The 17,924-nt window shown below is 34.3% G+C and overlaps 2 protein-coding genes across 4 annotated transcripts; one reads left to right on the top strand and one right to left on the bottom strand.

The window, feature by feature from the left end:
• Positions 1-1,542: 1,542 nt before the first annotated feature.
• Positions 1,543-10,616, top strand: LOC122578673 (protein SHORT ROOT IN SALT MEDIUM 1-like). 2 transcript variants are annotated; one of them, XM_043750691.1, is made up of 21 exons: positions 1,543-1,773; positions 2,156-2,263; positions 3,075-3,362; positions 3,503-3,600; positions 3,863-4,552; positions 4,658-4,703; positions 5,245-5,337; positions 5,415-5,470; positions 5,654-5,771; positions 6,251-6,462; positions 6,539-6,602; positions 6,712-6,885; positions 7,155-7,182; positions 7,266-8,296; positions 8,418-8,492; positions 9,031-9,105; positions 9,193-9,654; positions 9,734-10,072; positions 10,163-10,204; positions 10,290-10,352; positions 10,430-10,616. In XM_043750691.1, exons 1-21 carry the CDS (start codon positions 1,708-1,710, stop codon positions 10,517-10,519), a joined length of 4,218 nt encoding a protein of 1,405 aa, XP_043606626.1. In that variant the 5' UTR covers positions 1,543-1,707; the 3' UTR covers positions 10,520-10,616. The 2 variants fall into 2 exon arrangements, with proteins under 2 accessions (XP_043606626.1, XP_043606625.1); XM_043750690.1 differs by having other exon boundaries at positions 8,415-8,492.
• Positions 10,617-11,591: 975 nt separating this feature from the next.
• LOC122580175 (high mobility group B protein 7) lies at positions 11,592-13,197 on the bottom strand. Of its 2 annotated transcripts, none has more exons than XM_043752448.1 (8): positions 13,019-13,197; positions 12,857-12,939; positions 12,700-12,751; positions 12,481-12,573; positions 12,292-12,349; positions 12,128-12,172; positions 11,937-12,038; positions 11,592-11,863 (listed from the first exon to the last, which is right to left on the bottom strand). In XM_043752448.1, exons 1-8 carry the CDS (start codon positions 13,150-13,152, stop codon positions 11,774-11,776), a joined length of 657 nt encoding a protein of 218 aa, XP_043608383.1. In that variant the 5' UTR covers positions 13,153-13,197; the 3' UTR covers positions 11,592-11,773. The 2 variants fall into 2 exon arrangements, with proteins under 2 accessions (XP_043608383.1, XP_043608384.1); XM_043752449.1 differs by having other exon boundaries at positions 11,592-11,860.
• Positions 13,198-17,924: the final 4,727 nt, after the last annotated feature.

The raw sequence follows: 17,924 nt of genomic DNA, 5'->3' as shown, positions 1-17,924 counted from the left end.
TGTGCGTGCATATGACTTGTAACTCATAGAGCAAAGTTATTGTATATGATATGCCATACAGATATTTAGGGTGCGAAAACTGAAAATAAATCCAAAGTTGAAAAAAGAAAAATATAAAATTGAACCAAATAAATCGAAAACCGAACCAAATTGACTAGTTTGGCTTTGATTTCGTTTTTTTTATATAATGATATCTGCTAAATCTTATAAAATGAAATATTGTATTAGGAATCTATGTTTTAATGAAATGTTGTATTGGGAATCTTTGTTTTATTCACGAACTAATGATCATTTATATGTATTTTTTAGGAGTTAACTATAAAACAGGTTTGAAATTCTGTATATTAAATAAAAAATGAGTTTGTTATCAATTATATAACCAATGTATTTTACAAGTGTCGGTAGATTTATAATTTGTATGATTATTTTAATGATTTTTTAAAAAGTGGGTAAGTAACACTTAATGTCGTATTTTACAGGTTTTGTATCCAAATATATATCGATTGTGTACGAGAGAGGTTGAGATATAGACAACTTTATTTCTAGACATATATAGATACTGCTTGCAAGTTTAATTTTATTCATGGAAAAGTATCTCCAACCTTCCATGAGGTGAGAATTAAACTTTAAAGATAATTATGTTAATTAATTAATTCAAGTTTGTAAAGTGTTTATATAATAATTGAATTGTAAACTTAAAAGCATTAAAAAAAATCATTTGTCAATTTTTATGACTTTTTATTGTGTCGGTATTGTATATTGAGATTTCAAATAAAAAAAAAATATATTCTCAATTTTTATATTTTATTTTTAACCAATGATTATTTTAGTTATATTATCTATATTTTTAATGAGTTTAATTTAGTTTTAGATATTTATATGATCTTGAACTCGATCGGTTACCTAGTTATATGTCCCTCCAATATCGGAATTGCTTTTTCGGTACTAGGCTCCGTGGAGTATGTAATCTAAGGGATGAGACGATTGATCACTTGTTATGCTACTTCAAAATTGCAACATCAGTGTGGGGTCTTGTGAGTTTACGGTGCAAAGTTGGCGTGCTCAATTTTTTAACAATCAAGGAACTAGTTTCTTTTGTTGATAAATCGGCATTGGAAGAAGACTACCAAAATCCTCAAATGTATTCTTGTTGTCACTTGTTGGTGCCTTTAGAAGGCTAGAAATGAGAAGGTTTTTGAGCAATCTAGTTTATGCGCCACCAAAGTTTTTTCTTAAGGCTAAGACAATTGGTTTCTTATGGTATAAGAATATAATGAAAAAAATGATCTCTTACTTGGGAAGATTGCAATAGTTTCAATATAACATAATCAATTGTAATATTACTATTCTGTAATTACGGAGTAGGGTGAATATACAAAGAAATATATTTTTCAAAAAAAATAAATAAATATAGAAGGCTGAAATTTCCGAAATTCGACTTGGTCCGGCTCACTGGAAGTCAAAGATTTATACGAAGCTTTAAGGCCACTGGGGCTTTTCTAATTTCTTTTATATTCTTAACGGCAATACCTGATTTTCTTTACTAAACCCCACCCCCTAAAATTAGCTTAATAATTGGGTTCCAATTAGAAAATTAAGCCCTAATTTAAACCCATACAAATTCAATTCATTATCATAGTTGCCTCTCGCTATTAATTAATTGAAAATTCATTGGGCGATTTTTTATATTTTAGTTCGAGATAAATCATGTATTCATCTAGAGAAAATAACAATAAGGCGTACGGACAACCTTCAAAACCACAATTATACTCTGTAAGTATGATATATATATGTATGTATTGCTTTAATCCGTAATTATGTTCTGTTTTTCTGAATTTGATCATCAATTCAGATTTAAAAAATTGTACTTTTGATGTTTTTAATAACAATACAATGTGTGTGTGTGTGTATATTAACAGCTTTTAAGTTCAAAATCTACCTGCATTAATTATCTTGTGGAAAATTATGGGGTGATAGTTGTTTCGAAACCATATGTTCAGGGTTTTAAAAAAGTAAAAATCTCTTAGGAACATCTTTTGAGAAAAAAGTGTCATCATGATAATTTAACTATTTGATAAGTTATGTTTTCGATTTTGTGTGTGTATTTTGACTTTTTGATGTGGTTTGATGAACTGGGATCTGACGGTGTGTCCAGCCGTCACGACATGCAGCAGCGCTGTTAGGCGGGCACTCATCTGCTGGAGCTCATGGTAGTCAATATACTTTGGCGTATGGTTCATCGGCATTCAATAGTGCCTTACAGGTTAGTGAACTATATTGTCTATAGAATGTTTTGAGTCTTGTTAGGTGCGTCCCCGTTGACGGTTTTACAAAATTTATCTGTATGTACGTATTTTGGATATGTTGTGTCTGATCAGCCAGTAGGTCTGTCACATAGTTTTGTTTCATTGTTTGCATATATGAAAACTACGAATTACGAAAGCATATCCACGCCTCGATGCTGGCTAAAATGGTCACATCACAAAAAACAGCAAAGAAAAAAAATATATGGTAAACAAAAGTTAAGAATTTAAATTAAGAGGAAAAAGTAGAATTAGTTAACGTTTGAGTGGGCAAAATAGAAGTTCTAATTTAAGGGGGTGTACCATAATGCAGTCACGTCTATCACGAGGGATAAAACCCTGTTATGAACAGTATTTTCCCCAGCCAACTTTATGCAGCTTTATTTGCTGTTGTGAATATCGATGATTAGAGGCCGGTCGATTCTGATATTTTTGGTGGGCTAAACTTCATTTCTTGATATATTAGAAATTGACATTTGACCCTTTCAAACAATTGCTTATGATTATTTTGGCACTTTTACTTATCATCAATTAACCTTTTAATCCCATAGTTGTTTGAAGCTCGTATTCTCTTCACAGTTAGAAATAGGAAATTTATACGTTCTTCATTTTTTGGGTCTGGTTTATTTTATTCTTATCTGTTTTGGAAGCTTTCGTAAGTTTTTGTAAGCCTTGTAGCATCTTACAGTATTGTTTATGGTTATGAATATGAGTATCTTGTGATCGAGTTTTACCATTTAGAGTATGCGACCTTAATATTATCTATCACAGGTCCCAGCAACAAGCGTTAAAGGAGCCGGATCATCTGTTTTGGAAGGTCGAAGTGGATATGACTCAACCATGCAAGACTCTCCAAAATATGCCTCCAGGGACTACGCTGCAGCTACCCAAAAGTATGGCCAGAAAGGAGAAAAGCTATACCCTGATAAGCTGAATGACTACCTCTTGGAGGATAGACTCCCATATGCTGAACGACTCACTTCATATTCTGGAAGAGATTTACAAAATGAGGCAGCTCCTCGTTTTGCTGACTCAATTGCTTTTGGTCGTCAACGTCAGGTTGTGCATTTGCTGATATATACTTGTTAAGATTTTGTATAAATCTGTACATCAGGATTCTCTGACAGTCTCCTGACACTTGGTACATCTATTTGACATTTTGACCCTCATGCATCGACCATGTAATATTTTCTGGACAGACGGATATTTATGATCGTTACGATGCAGCAACAGTGCTTCGGAAAGATTTGCTACTTACCCAATCACTTCAGCCTGCTTCTGTAGATGGGGGTCCTAGGTACAGTACTCCATAACATCCGAAATAAATACTTTGGCCTTTTATCTATTGTTGATGCTATTTTGTAAGATATTTGTACCATGCTCATGGGTTTTTTTGTTTATGTTCTGCTCAATGTCTTCATAACTTGTGACCACTAATAACTTAGATTGAAATACATGTACATAGTGCTGATGGCATAGGACTTTACCAAAGAAGCTATTGATGTGAACATTTATAAGTTGATTCTTTGAAAACTAAGTAGCAAAACATGTTCTGGCAGACAAGCTGATTTCCTATCTGCAAGAGCAGCAACTGTTCGTCATGCGGGTCAAGAACTTTTGCCTTATGGTGGGAGAATGGATGCTGATTTTCAGACTTTATCAAGGATAAGTGGAACCCAACATGCTCCATCAATTCTATGCGCTCCAGGGCTAGATGTTGAAGATCTCGTTTATTCTCATAGTTCTGCGAATCCTGGTTATGGAGTTAGCCTACCTCCTGGCAGGGCTTATTCTTCAGGAAAGGCTCTTCATGGCACATCTCTTGACTCAGATTATCCAGGTGGCATTTTGACACGCGGTAGTTATGCAAGGTTTGGTGATAAGGCTGATGTGCCATCTGCTATGGAAGTTGAACGAAGAGAGGAAGATCTTCGTTTTGAGATTTTACGAGAGAGGGAACAAGAACGTGCCCGGGAGCGTGACAGAGAACGGGAGCGGGAGCGACAACGGGATCGAGAAAGAGAACATGAATGGGAACGAGAACGGGAGCGAGAACGGGAGCGTAGGAGGGAACGGGAAAGAGAACGGGAACGGCAAGTGAAGGATAAAGATAGGGAGCTGAAACGTGCTCCTGAAGTTAGACTTGAAAGAACTCCTCCTAGAAGCTCCAGGGACCGAGGTCGTTCGTCATCAGCAATGGCTAGGAGGTCTTTAAGGCTGGAATCACCACTTATTGAAGCTTCACATAGGTGGAATTTGTTGCTTAATTTGTGCCTGCTATAGTTTTGTATGTATAGCTGCTAGTGTATCTTGCAGCTTTAATAACTAACGTGGTGTTCTGTTATACTCTGAAGGCGTCCTTCACGTGTTAAAGAAAAACGAAGAGAATATGTCTGCAAGGTAAAAAGCCTTACACAGAGGCCTTTTTCGTTTAATATGCCTCTTCCTTTGAAAAGATGTGCCTTCTTTTGTTGGATTTAGTGAGGAGTAAGGTTCCATATACTGACTGTCCCGATCTTCTATTCTTCCCGTGAGCTTTATTTTGCTGAAGATAACTTCCTATTCACTGTCATCCATGTGCATTTTCCATTCATCTTCACTTCCATGGTCTTTTTGTCTTAAAATTACGGTCTCTAACGCCCTGTTTATCATATATTGAACGCTTGCAAGGATTTCTCTGGTATTTGTACTTGTATGGTGTTTAAGGTGGTTTTTGAATGACACGATGAAGATCGACTGTTGATTTCTTATTAAATTCTGATTTCTTATTTCGTATATGGATCATTTTCTTCGAAAATTGTAGACTTTGGCTCTTTAGAACTATGCCATCTATCGAAATCTTTACACATTCGTGCTTACTGAATGTGTTTATTTGTTCATCAAACATTTAATGGAACTTCTTATCACACATTTTTAATGATACATTCTCTTATATATGCAGGTCTATTCATCCAATGTAGCGGATATTGAGAGGGATTATTTGTCCATGGATAAACGGTATCCTAGGTTATACGTATCTCCAGAATGTTCAAAGGTGCATTGTGTTTCACCGATCCAACATCTCTTCCTCTTCTTATTTTATGCATTGACTTGAGTGATAAATATTTTCAGGTGGTTGTAAATTGGTCAAGGGAAAACCTTAACGTTCCTTTCAATACTCCTATCAGGTATTGTTGCTCTTGCTATGTTCTTTTTTTCATTTGTATCTATTCATTTTCTTATTTTCTTTCTTTTTTTTTGATTCATATGTCTATTGTCAACGGTCATTAGACCTGGTAGTTTCATGCTTGATCCATGGACAGTCTCACATTGGAGGAACACAAATATAACCAATTGATATTGTTGAACAGTTTCGAACATGATTTTGTGTTGGAGGAGAAGTCAACTGAACATGTGTCAGCATCCACTAAAGCACTGGCTGATGCTCATGTAAGGTTGGAGACCGGAACTACTCGGTGGAATGCAAAGGTTGGTAGATATATTCAACTCTGAGCAATTGATGACTACCATGTGTTTGTTTAGTCCAAAGTATACTTTGATCTCTAGATAAAGTTGGTATAAACCAACACTGAAACTAAGAAGTCTTGATATTGTTAATGATGTATCATGGACCTGCCCTAAGACTCTAAGAGATAACTTGTACCCTACTAAGAAATGGAACAAAATGAAGCGAGATTTTTGAGAAAGGAAATGACTTTCTCCTTTTATATTTTGTCTGCCTATTGGTACTTTTGGGTTTCGGTAAAGATTTATTATAATGTTCAAACGTAATTTTTACCCCAAGCTTTTTATTGTTATATGCATTTCGTATCTTATGCTGGCTACCAATTTTCTCTTTCTGCATCACTATTGTAGGCTTCATTTAAATGCTGGTATCTTTTATGTTATCTGTTTCCAACAAGTATAATCTTATGTCATCCTTGTTTTCATTTGGTTGTTCGGCTCAGATGCTTTTAATGAGTGGCCTTAGTCATAATGCTTGGGAGGAACTGTCATCTGAAAGAAATTATGAGGACCGCATTCCTCATCTTTGCAATATGCTTAGGTTTGCATTTCTTAAAGATGGTAATTCTATTATGGCAATTGGAGGTTCATGGGACACTGTTGATGGCAACGATCCCTCTGTAGATAAATCTGCTTTAGTTCAAACTCTTTTGAGGTATTTTTTTGTGTTGTCAATTTCTTTAAAAATCTCCTATGTTCCTTTCTTTCTATAAATAAGTTATAATCTCTAGGTATTCCAAGGAGTTCACAAGCCTTGACTTTAAGAACTGTCGACATTGGAATCCATTTCTTGAGGTAGCTATTGTTTATTAATATAATTTTCATTATAGTTATCATCATTAATTTATATATCCTATGTGTCTACTGTCTAATGTACATAAACAATTTTCTTGGACATTTGCAGTTTCACTATGACAGAGTAGGGAAGGATGGACTTTTTAGCCACAAGGAAGTCACTGTCCTCTACATCCCTGATTTATCGGACTGCTTGCCTTCAATAGATGCTTGGAGAGCTCAGTGGTATGCCCACAAGAAGTCTATTGAAGAGCGAGAACGGCTTCATGCTCTTAAAAGAGAGGTATAGTGTTTTTTATGTCATCCCTAAAAGGATAAAATAAAAATCGGTGATAAGCCTTAGTTTGGGACATGTCCTGAACTAAGACATGTCTTATCCCATTTTACACTGTACTGTAATTATACTATCCTTTGTTACCTATAAAAGGATAAAATAAGAACCTTCAAACTGAAGAATCAGAAAACATTGCAAACAAATGCTCACAAGATACTAGATTAAATTGTAGAAGAGACTTTTGATGCTAATATCTTTGTTTGTTCTTTTGTGTATAGAAATTGCGTGAAAAGGAAGATCTGAAAGGTAACATTTGAACGATAACTGACTTGGGACTTCATTTCTGCTTTTGGTTATTGTAATATTTTATTTCTGTTACTTCTGAGCAGAAAAAGAGGCGGGAACAACCAAAATATTGAAAAAGGTTGAGAAAACAGAAAAGAAGAAAGAAACTGGATCAACATCAGAAGTTAATGACAAAGAAAAAGCTGGCATTGAAAGTAAAGCTAAAGAAGTTGGAAAAGGAAAAGCTGGCACCAAAGATAGAGCAAAAGAAGCTGGAAAAGAGGAGGGCAATATCCTAAATGAGAAGAAAGCTGGGCTTGAGACAGTTGATGAAGGCAATAGTTCAGGGAAAAAGACTCAGAAAGAGGTTAGTTCACCTGGTAGTGGAAAGAAGATTACAAAGAAAGTTACTAAAAAGAAGGTTGCTCATGAAGACGTGGCCGAAAATGCACCTAAACATAATGATACGAGGGATTCGAAGAACGTAGAAAAAGCTGGTGCAACAAGCTCAGATGTTATTGGTGAAGGTACTGTGCAATCTGTTACCCCTTCAACTTTTAAGACTTCTACCACAAAGAAAGTTGCCAAAGAGTCCATGCTTGTTAAAACCGTTGAGAAGGACAATGTAATTAAGGAATTCGAGTGTTCTGGGGATAAACCAAAAAATAAAGAGGGGGCTGGTGCAACCATGAAAACTGCCATTAAGAAGAAAATAATTAAACGGGTTGCTAAGAAAAAGGTAGCTTCTGAGGATGCCAATGATAAAAATAAAGTGGGTACAGAAAACAAAGAGGGGGCGGCTATTGTGGAAGAAAATTTAGCCTCAGGAGATCAAGAAAGTGAAGTGAAATTAGATACCAATCAATCAGTCTTTGAGCAGCAAAAGGTTATGGGTGGTTCAAGTGAAATTAGAAATAAAGGCGGGAACAATCAAGTGGCTGATGAAAAGAAAACTGCTAAAAAGAAGATCGAGAATGAAGACAATAATGTCAAATCAAAGGATGGGATAGAGAAAAAAGTCGAGGATGGTAAAGCTGAATCAAGGGTTAAAAGGGTGAAAGATAAGAAAAAGGTTGAGGAGCCTCCTAGGCATCCGGGGTTGATTCTGAAGACAAAAGGGGGCAGGAGTACTAAAGTAGGTGTTTTAACGCATATTCGTTTTCTATCCTATGAATTTTGCAAACTGTTTTTAGGTTCAAACTGTGCAATGTTCCATATCTCTATGCATCATTGATGTGTAACATTCTATGCAGCAGTTGCGTTCATTGTCACTTTCACTGGATTCACTCTTGGATTATAGTGATAAAGATATTGAAGAATCAACATTCGAGGTATGTCAATTCTTAATTACTGGTATAGTGGAAGTATCCACCATCAGCGCTACATTACTATCCCTCCTGCACTGTAACACCAAGAGCCCACCTGTTATGGTCGACCGCCGACCATTTTCAATAAAAAACTTTTTTATTTATTACACTAATAAAATAATTTTTATTTAAAGCTTATAAAATAACATAGATGTTAGTCAAAAGCTGATTTTTTAGTTGTACTAACGATTATTCAATTTTAAGTACATAAATTGTCTTTTAATGCTAATAAGTAATAACGTATTAACAAGAATACCTCAAAAACTAATTAATTTCAATTTTTAAAGTAAATAGTTTTGGAAATAAAGTAGGTGGAGGAACGGTAAAAGTTTACGAATCTAAAAACAAAATAAAAATACATTAAAGGTGCTTTGCGCCCAATGGCGTATCGATTCCGAGGAGCCCAACACTGGATCACGTGGTGTGGGGCACTCATAGCCTCATACTGATCACCCCATAAAACTGACCCTTCACCTCGTGCTTGAATTTCTCTTTTTGGCAGCTCTCTATATTTGCTGAAACGTTTTACGAAATGCTTCAATATCAAATGGGTTCTCGGATATTAATGTTTCTCCAGGTTGGTATTTGTTGAGAATACTATAATTTAATTCCACTTGGTTTCTTTTGCTTCTGTTTCTTTGATCCCTTCTTTCTCATGTCATAGAAATTACGGATCAAGTTTGTGGCTAAGAGGAACCAAAAGAAGAGGCAGAGGGAAGAAAAGTCTGACAATAAAAAGGAGAAATCATCATCTGCTAAAAAGTCCCCTAAGCGTCAAAAGACAGAAGACGTCACTGCGGAAAGGAAATCAGTTAAAACTGAAACCGTACATGAGGGCTCCTTAGTGGATGAAGAAACTGTTCGTAAGGAAGAAAGCATGCTTATTGACAATGTGGAAATAAAACCAGAAGATGAATCAAAACCGGAGGAAGAGCCGGACGAGGATCCTGAAGGAGAACCAGAGGAGGATCCTGAAGAAGAAGAACCAGTAGAGGATCCTGAGGAAGAACTAGAAGAAGATCCTGAGGAAGAACTGGAAGAGGATCCTGAAGAAGATCCTGAAGAGATTCCTGATGAAGATGAAGTCATGGCAGATGCAAACCCCAAAAATGATGCAAATAATGATGTTAGTTCTGGTTTTTCTTTATTTGAAACTTAAGTATTGATCTCTTTGGCCACATGTCATAAGTTATAGTTTTTTATAGGAGAAAGCTGAGGCTGACAAAGTTAACTTAGATGTGAAGTCTATAAACGTGGAAGGGAAAGTGAAAGATGAACAAGAAGATAAGGCTAAAGTAACTGCAGGTGTAGATGCCAAGTCGGAGGCTGAGAATAAGAAAGGCACGAAGATGGACATAAAGAAGAAAGAAAAGGAAACTCCAATAATTGTGAATGTTAAAGTCAAAGATGAACAAAAGGATAGTGCGAAAACAACTGTGACTATGGACACCAAGTCAGACGCTGGGAAAAAGGAAGACACCAAGGTCATAAAGGGGAAGAAAGCAAAAGAAACTCCGGTTAGCATAAATAAGGAACTTCTACAGGCATGTTAGCTTCTAGAATTCATTCTTGTGAAACATGTATCGGTATTTTGTTACGTTACTAAAATATGGCGCTTTCTTCTTATAACACAGGCTTTCAGGTTTTTTGACCGAAACCGAGTGGGCTACATCAGGGTAAGCTGAGCTGTTAATGATTATCTAAACTTCTCCATACAAAGATGTAATGTTTAAAGCTCTATTGACTCTATCTTTTATGTAGGTTGAAGATTTACGGTTGATCCTGCATGCATTGGGAAACTCCATTTCTCACAGGGATGTCAAGGTGATCCATACTTCATATGGTAATAGTTTTTGTAACGGCCCATTCTCTTTCCTGACGAATTATCTTTCTGGACTTAGGAACTTGTACAAAGTGCATTGTTGGAGAGCAACACTGGAAGGGATGATCGTATACTTTACAATAAGCTGGTGAAAATGACTCGCGTCTAAAATATAAGTGTGGCAATTTTTAGCAATTACTGTGTTTGTGAACATTCCTGAATTAGACTTTGTATTTATTAACCTCAATGACATGAAGTTATTTATATTTTCATTTCTCAAAGTTGCTTTAACCATTTGTGGTTGCCCCTAGCTTTAGAGAACACAACCAACTGCAATGGTAATTCAGTCGTATTCTATTTAATTAGTCAAACAATAATCCATGGATGTTCTTTTTTAACAATCTCGTCACCTTGTACCCTTATTTGTGCTCAGTCTGTGGAGAAGGTTATTTGTTTTTGTTTGCAGTCATGGATATTAGAGTACTTCAGATGCCTGAAGTCTGTTTTGTGTCAACAACGAAGTATTATTATCCCATTGCAAGTGTATTTGATGTATCAGCACGCAGAGCATGGCTATTCATTGATATGTGATAGGCCTCGTTGCAAGTTAGCCAACTGAGTTCTCCAAACCAAAACGGGCGTCTCAAAATGAGTTCTTGTTGAGAATAATAACCTTTGTTTCTTTGACATTATCAATTTATCTCTAACCATGAGTTGGTATTGGTAAGTGTATATTCACTGTGATTAGGATTTAGGGGAAATCTAGGTTTATTTTCTATATACAAGTTATGTCTTCAGTAAAAAGTCTTCACTTAGAGACTCAATATGCTATGGCATGGTGAATAATGATACACTCTGATCTCACATTTAATAAGTTGTATAATATCGTTATAGACATCAGGTTCTTGATCATTGGGTAGAAGATACAACCATTTAGGCATATAATAAAGTAATCCCTCCCTCGTATTTCCTCTATGATTCAGTAAGTTGACTATGTTTAAGATAGTATAATTAGTTATGAACAATGCACACCCTATGTGTTAAGACACAGTTAATAGTTTAGTCGTCTTCGACATGGAGAAGCTTACAAAAGGGTTTCCTGTTGTCTGTTGAACGGATATATGGTGTATGATATGTTGAGTTCTACTTTTTTTTTTTTGTTGTGTACAAGTAGTAAAACTCATTTAACAAACTTCTATTTGCAGGTAGCATATTATAAGAACTGAAGTAGGTTTATATCATTTGTTGATAACGAGAAGGACTATATCATCAAATCTCATTCAATACTACTGCGTAGGTTAGAAATCAAGACCAAATGCATGTAGGGAAGAAAAATAAAAACTGCTTTCTACATAATCTAAACCAGGGACATGTTTTTTTTATACTTGAACCATCAATAAAACTAAAGGTATTCCAAAATAATCTACTCATCATCAGCAACAGCAACAACTTCCTCATTCTCCGGTGGAGAAACTTCAATATCGTCTTCAACTTCATTCGATTCTCCTGCCTGCTAATCAGATGATCAAATATTAGTTCATCCAACTGTTCCAACACAAACAAAAAAATATGAAAGCAATACTTACAGCCTTATCAGTTTCATTTTCAGCATCATTCAGATTCTCCAAAACCGACTTTTGATAGTTTTCCTTTAATTCGGCAGCCTTATCATGATAAACCTTCTTTTCCTGAAATAATACATTAATGAATCAATAGTTAGAAATAGTAATAATTATAAAAAGATACATAAACCATCCAAAAACTAAATAGAACTCACTTCATCTGTCATAGCTTTCCATTTCTCACCACCTTCTTTTGCAACCTATTAATTCAAGATTATTTAATTAAACAATTTAACCCATCAGTATATAATTAATAAATTAATGTTATGAAACTAACATCGAAAACTCAATTCTTCTATTAGATATATAAATATATTACCACTGCAACTTTTTTGTTATCTGGGTTTGCTTCCTTGAATGTTTTCCTAAAATCATCCCTACACCCAAAAAAAAAACACATACAATTAGTGTTTCCCATGGCTAATTATAATTATCTCTATCATTCAAAGTACATAATTATAAAAATATATATATATACACAAACACACAAAGAGAAATCTATACATACATGAAGAGAAAGAAGGCCGTAGGTGGCCTTTTAGGCTTGGTTGGATCTCTTTCTTTCTTGCCAGCTTTCTTCACAGATGGTTCTGTCTTCTTTCTGCAGACATACATACATCCATCCATCCATACTAATTAATTTTCATTATAACATTATTTATAATAATAAAAAAGAAAATTTATATATATATAAAAAAAAGTGTAAACCTAGAAAACAATCACTTACTTTTCTGTAGGCTTTTTAGCAACTGGTTCAGGCATTTCAACAGCCAATGTCTCTGTTACAACCCAACCAAAACTTATATAATTTTTTTGTATAACTTTTTTCTTAAAAAATAAATTAAATTCAAAATTAATATGTATATATATATAATATAACAAACCTAGATTCATTTTGATCTTAGCATCAAGGCCACAATCATGCATACTGATTAACGCCACTGCTACATCCTTGTTACACGATTCACTGTTTTACCAAAGTTAAATTTAAAAATTAAAAAACTATGTTTCGGTATATAGATATAGATATAAAGACGTGTATATACCATCGAGTGAAAGCGCTGCCGTTTTTGGCTCTTTTAAGAACAGTGGAAGTCGTAGAAGTGGTATCTGCTTCGACTCGCTTTCGGGCTCGAGTCGCATTGACCGATTTTGAAGAAGCATTGCTGGTACGCGCCATTGATTGAAATGAAATCTGCGTGTGTGTGAAATTGGATAATGAAGAATGATGATGTTTGATGGTGAAAAAGGGTTTAATAGAAAGGGGGGAAAAAAATTAAGCGCCAGAATAAAAAAGTAGCGCGCTAATATTTGAATAAAAAGAAAAGATGAGTGAAATTTGAAATTTGGAAAATTTGGATTTGAAGTTAGAATTGACACGGATTGCCAGCGTGGCGGAAGAGGGTGTGTGCAGGTAAATGTTGTCCTTTGACATTTCAAAAAGAAAAGGTATTGTCCTTGTTGTTATGCTTTACTTGCAAATTTAGCCCACATCTTTCTATCATTTAGTCATTGTAGTCTTGTAGATAAGGGGGATGACATCCCCTCTCCCATTTCCTTTTTCACTACCCAATTCTAACCAAATAACCAATTACCTTATACCATCTCAACTCCACCACTCACTTATCACTCATCCAAATTTTATTCACTTCACCACTCACTAGTATTTAATAAAAATAAACTTAAAATAAATAGAAAAAGGTACATCACAGGGAATCAATCATTGCTCAAATAGATGGTCGACCGCGTGGTCACACCACGCATTCCATACCACCACTCATTTTTCGTATGTTGGCGACAGTGTGGAGTGGTGGTGCTATATCCACCACGCATCCATATTACGTCTTATGTCAACGCCCTAAGAGGTTACTTTGTGACGAAGCTCTTTTTAATTTATTATTCTATAGCAATTATGTCGTAATCAAGGGTGTAAATAGAATGTTTGACAAATATCTTGTTGAAGCTTTGACAAATATCACTATTGTCAAATGACACTGCCCCACAACCCATATTTTAAATGGGCCCAAACTTTTAAAAACTTAGCCTTGAGCTAACTCAATAAAGCAGATTTTCGAATTATGTTTGAACTCGAGTAGAGTTGGGTCAAACTTATATAGTTTAACTTATTTATACTACTATTTTTCTATAAGGATTTTTTGTTAGTTTCAACTTGATAAATGAAGTTGGATAATTTGTGAGAATAATAAAAAAATTTAAAAACTAAAGGACTCATAATAATATAATATATCATATTCGTGTTTCATCTCTCAAACTATCCAATTTGAATATTTGAATCTCTATTTTGGCATGGTCTTGAACATAAAAAGCAAAATGAATCGTATTCACAAGTATGTTTGCATCATGATTCACGGTGATCTAGGGGTCAATATCCCTTGTACTATTGCCGCTCGGACAACAAATGTGTGATACTCACAAGCATATCCCTTAAGTTCAAGTTATGATTATGTGTAGCAAGATTTCACAAGGCGACGTTGAAAACAATATTATGAGTACAATTTCACTGTTTCAAAATTAAAAATAAATATGCTTGTTTTCAATTTTCATTATTGAGGAGGAGGAATTACCTAACTCCATCAGTCCATCATAAACAAACATATGTTCCCTTTATATGTTTATTGTTTAGGGGGGCTGCTAGTTAAAAATCGTCGTCTTCCCGATGCAACACAAAAATATTATTTAATCATCATATGGGACTATGGGGGGCTGCTGCTAATATGATATTGTCCTAGTTTAGTTTTATCTATGCAATTATGGGTGCCGCTAAACTCTGCAACTTGACTGTAAGTAAAGTTAATAGCTTCTATAATTAATGATTAGACTATCTCCAATGCTAAGGACGTTTTTAGGCGTTCTTGAGCTGCCACATCATATCTTTACAAATCCTTATACATCCTTATAAATCATATAATTTTATCTCCAACCATACCAACATCCTTACATGTTCTTACATATCCTTACATATTCGTTTACCTTCAACTAAAAACAAAAATATATTAAGTAAAAACAAGTAAGGGCATGCCCTTAGGTAAAGCTATCTCCAATGCCAAGGACGCCCAAGCTGCCATATCATATCCTTACAAATCCTTACACATTCTTATAAATCCTTAAAATCCTATAATTTTATCTCCAACCATACAAACATCCTTACATATCTTTTAACTCCACTAAAAACAAAAAAACATATAAGTAAGGGCACCTAAGGGCATGTCCTTGAGTAAGGGCATGCATCAAAAAATCTTTAGTTTTTGACAAACTTCAACCGCAAAGGATATCCAAGGACGCCAAAAACATAGCCATTGGAGATAGTCTAAGGGCATCCTTTAAAACATCCTTAGTTTTGGACAAGCTTTAACGGCAAATAATATCAAATGGCACCTAAGGGCACCTAAGGAAGCCTAAGGACGCCTCAACTGGAGATAGCCTTAAAAACTTGAACCAAGTTAGGAAATGTATTTTTCATGATAAGACAAAAACTTTACGAGTGACATGTTAAATGAATAAGTTTAATTGAAATGTCGTCGCCCTAAGCCCCTAACAGCATCTAACTATTGTTAGCAACATCTATCTATAAGTTTTATAGATCATTTATAATAAACGTTGTGCACCTTAATAAAATTTATACTCTATTTTTATCATGATATAAACTGGAGTGTTTTTTTTTTTTTGAACAACATTTAAATAATTGAGTAAAGGATTTGGCAAAGGGTGCTAAAGTTAAGGATAATACATCACCAAATTGGGCCCAATCATTCCACAATTTCCCCAGAACTACAAAAGCACCACAATAAGGAAGGCTCGTTCTCTACTTCTCTATATATGTTGCTGTTGTTATTTTAGGTATAAAAGCATTGATAAACATTCCCTTATTTGAGGACCTTTTACATCATAGTTTTAAAAAGGAAACTGTTTTTTTTTTTAATTATTTTTTTTTATATATTTTTTTTTCTCTTGAAAGGTGAATTTTGTTGGAAAATTCGTGTCACAATTCGACAGCGAAAGCTCTAGTATATGTTGTCTTAATCGGGTACGCGATAGAGAGCTCTCTCGAATTAGAATTGTCTATTTCAAATATCCGATGGGGGAAAACCCCTATTAATCCGCCCGAAGGCACGACGATTAATAGGGGTAAATCCTGCCCCCTCATACTTGAACTTGGGTATACACAATCCAAGCCTTCATAAAGGGACTTGATTCTTATGTCCTGCCCAAAGCTTGAACACAAAACCTTTTGCAAGGAGATGATCTTTTAACCATCGAGTTAAAGCTGAAAGAAAAAATACAAAAACAAATGTAGACTAATAGATAATGTAGAAATCTATGAAAAGAGACTATTATAGTGGGTATTCTCATCATCCAAAAAGCCAAAAAGTCACCTAACGACGACACGAGATAAAATTAAAGGAAAATGATTAATTAACCTAACTCATACGTCTAAAAATCAATCTAAAACCTTAAGAATTTGACATGTGGATTCCACTAATTCTCTTTCCTAATCTTGCTCCCGGATTTTTTCACATGTTGTCATCTTACTATTAAGCATATTTTTAGGCACACTAATTAAGTTGTTTTATCATTATCCAAAATTAAATTAAGTTGCCACCACTTGTTGAGATCCGCCATCATTCTTTTCAGTTTTTAATCCTTGCTTCCATATACGTACCATATAATACTAAAGTATACAATAATAAAATCCTTTTTTTTTGCTTGAATGCAAAGAACGAAGCTATAAAAGTAGGATACAAATCCTATAAAATCGAAAGGAATTTATAGGTGAAGCTGATCATCTAGACAATTTGATTAAAATCAAGAATTAAGATTTACAGATTTTTTTAAATATTGACCCTTAAATTTTATCTAAAAATAAAAAATATTTAACTTTACTTATGAATTACTTTCAACTTTAGATGATTTTATATGTATGCAACACTCTTATAAAAGTTGTTCCAATATTAGCATATACTCGTAACATATATTGACAAAGACATTTTAAGATAACATGCTATTATAAGATTAGTTCACGCAAGTATTTCTTCTGGTTATTAGAACAAAATTTGAAAGTACTTTTATTAATATATTCCTACACATGTCAATAACTCAAATATTGGATAAAAAATTGAAAATACATTACTTCCGTTTGTATTGTCAGAGTTTATATTATCTACACGACAAAAAAATAACTTCCGATACCGTTTTCTATGGGTTTTAGTTCCCAAATACTGTCTTCGATATATAGATTGCTTTCAGGTTCTATCAAAAGTAGAAAAGGATTTCTAGCTTTGCTGTGGATGAGGATCGAATCAATGGCCTATGTCTCAAGGGACAAGGGCTCCAATCATTGATCCAACCCAGCTGCAACAAAACACATAAAAATATGTTGTTTTTATATAGCTTAAACCTATATATATATATATATATATATATATAAACCTTACTTTTACTCTTGTGTAATGTGTAATGAACTAATAACTTATCAACTACTACTGTATAACGATTGATTAATCCATGTAGTGATTCAACAAAAGTTATAACTTGATGATTGATATTTTACAATAATATGTGTATAATTTGTGTGAAACTTATTTTCTTAAAAAAGAAAGAAAATGTTATCCATGTATGAGTTTAGGAGGCTAAAGTCTCTAATAACAAGTTGTTGTGCCTGCCGTTAAGACAATATAGTATAAGTCATTCGTTATGATAATGATCCGTTATTGAAAAAAGAAAATAAAATAGAAAATGTACGTTACCATTTCGTTCTAAATAAATCGGAGTATTTATTTGTACTCATACTATCCATACTTGGTAACATAAATTGAAGAATGGAATTATGAATAAAAACGTCCACGTGTGTAGAATATATTCAACTTTGAACGTCCAAGAGTCAACCAATATATATGAATGGGAATTTTCATCATTTTGGAAATTTACTGTCCT

Source organism: Erigeron canadensis, chromosome 8 (assembly GCF_010389155.1).
Source record: "Erigeron canadensis isolate Cc75 chromosome 8, C_canadensis_v1, whole genome shotgun sequence".
In the NCBI taxonomy this organism is placed as follows: Eukaryota; Viridiplantae; Streptophyta; class Magnoliopsida; order Asterales; family Asteraceae; genus Erigeron; species Erigeron canadensis.
This window is presented reverse-complemented; position numbering and strand designations above follow the sequence as displayed.

What these genes read in the sequence shown, in the direction of transcription:
- LOC122578673 (XM_043750690.1), top strand. Translation starts at nt 1,708, where the DNA reads ATGTATTCATCTAGAGAAAATAACAATAAGGCGTACGGACAACCTTCA. An exon ending in CTTATTGAAGCTTCACATAG is followed by an intron (nt 4,553 to 4,657) that starts GTGGAATTTGTT and finishes TATACTCTGAAG; the next exon opens with GCGTCCTTCACGTGTTAAAG. An exon ending in ACCGAGTGGGCTACATCAGG is followed by an intron (nt 10,205 to 10,289) that starts GTAAGCTGAGCT and finishes TCTTTTATGTAG; the next exon opens with GTTGAAGATTTACGGTTGAT.
- LOC122580175 (XM_043752448.1), bottom strand. Translation starts at nt 13,152, where the DNA reads ATGGCGCGTACCAGCAATGCTTCTTCAAAATCGGTCAATGCGACTCGA. An exon ending in GGCAGCGCTTTCACTCGATG is followed by an intron (nt 12,940 to 13,018) that starts GTATATACACGT and finishes TTGGTAAAACAG; the next exon opens with TGAATCGTGTAACAAGGATG. An exon ending in ACGGCCTTCTTTCTCTTCAT is followed by an intron (nt 12,350 to 12,480) that starts GTATGTATAGAT and finishes TTTTGGGTGTAG; the next exon opens with GGATGATTTTAGGAAAACAT.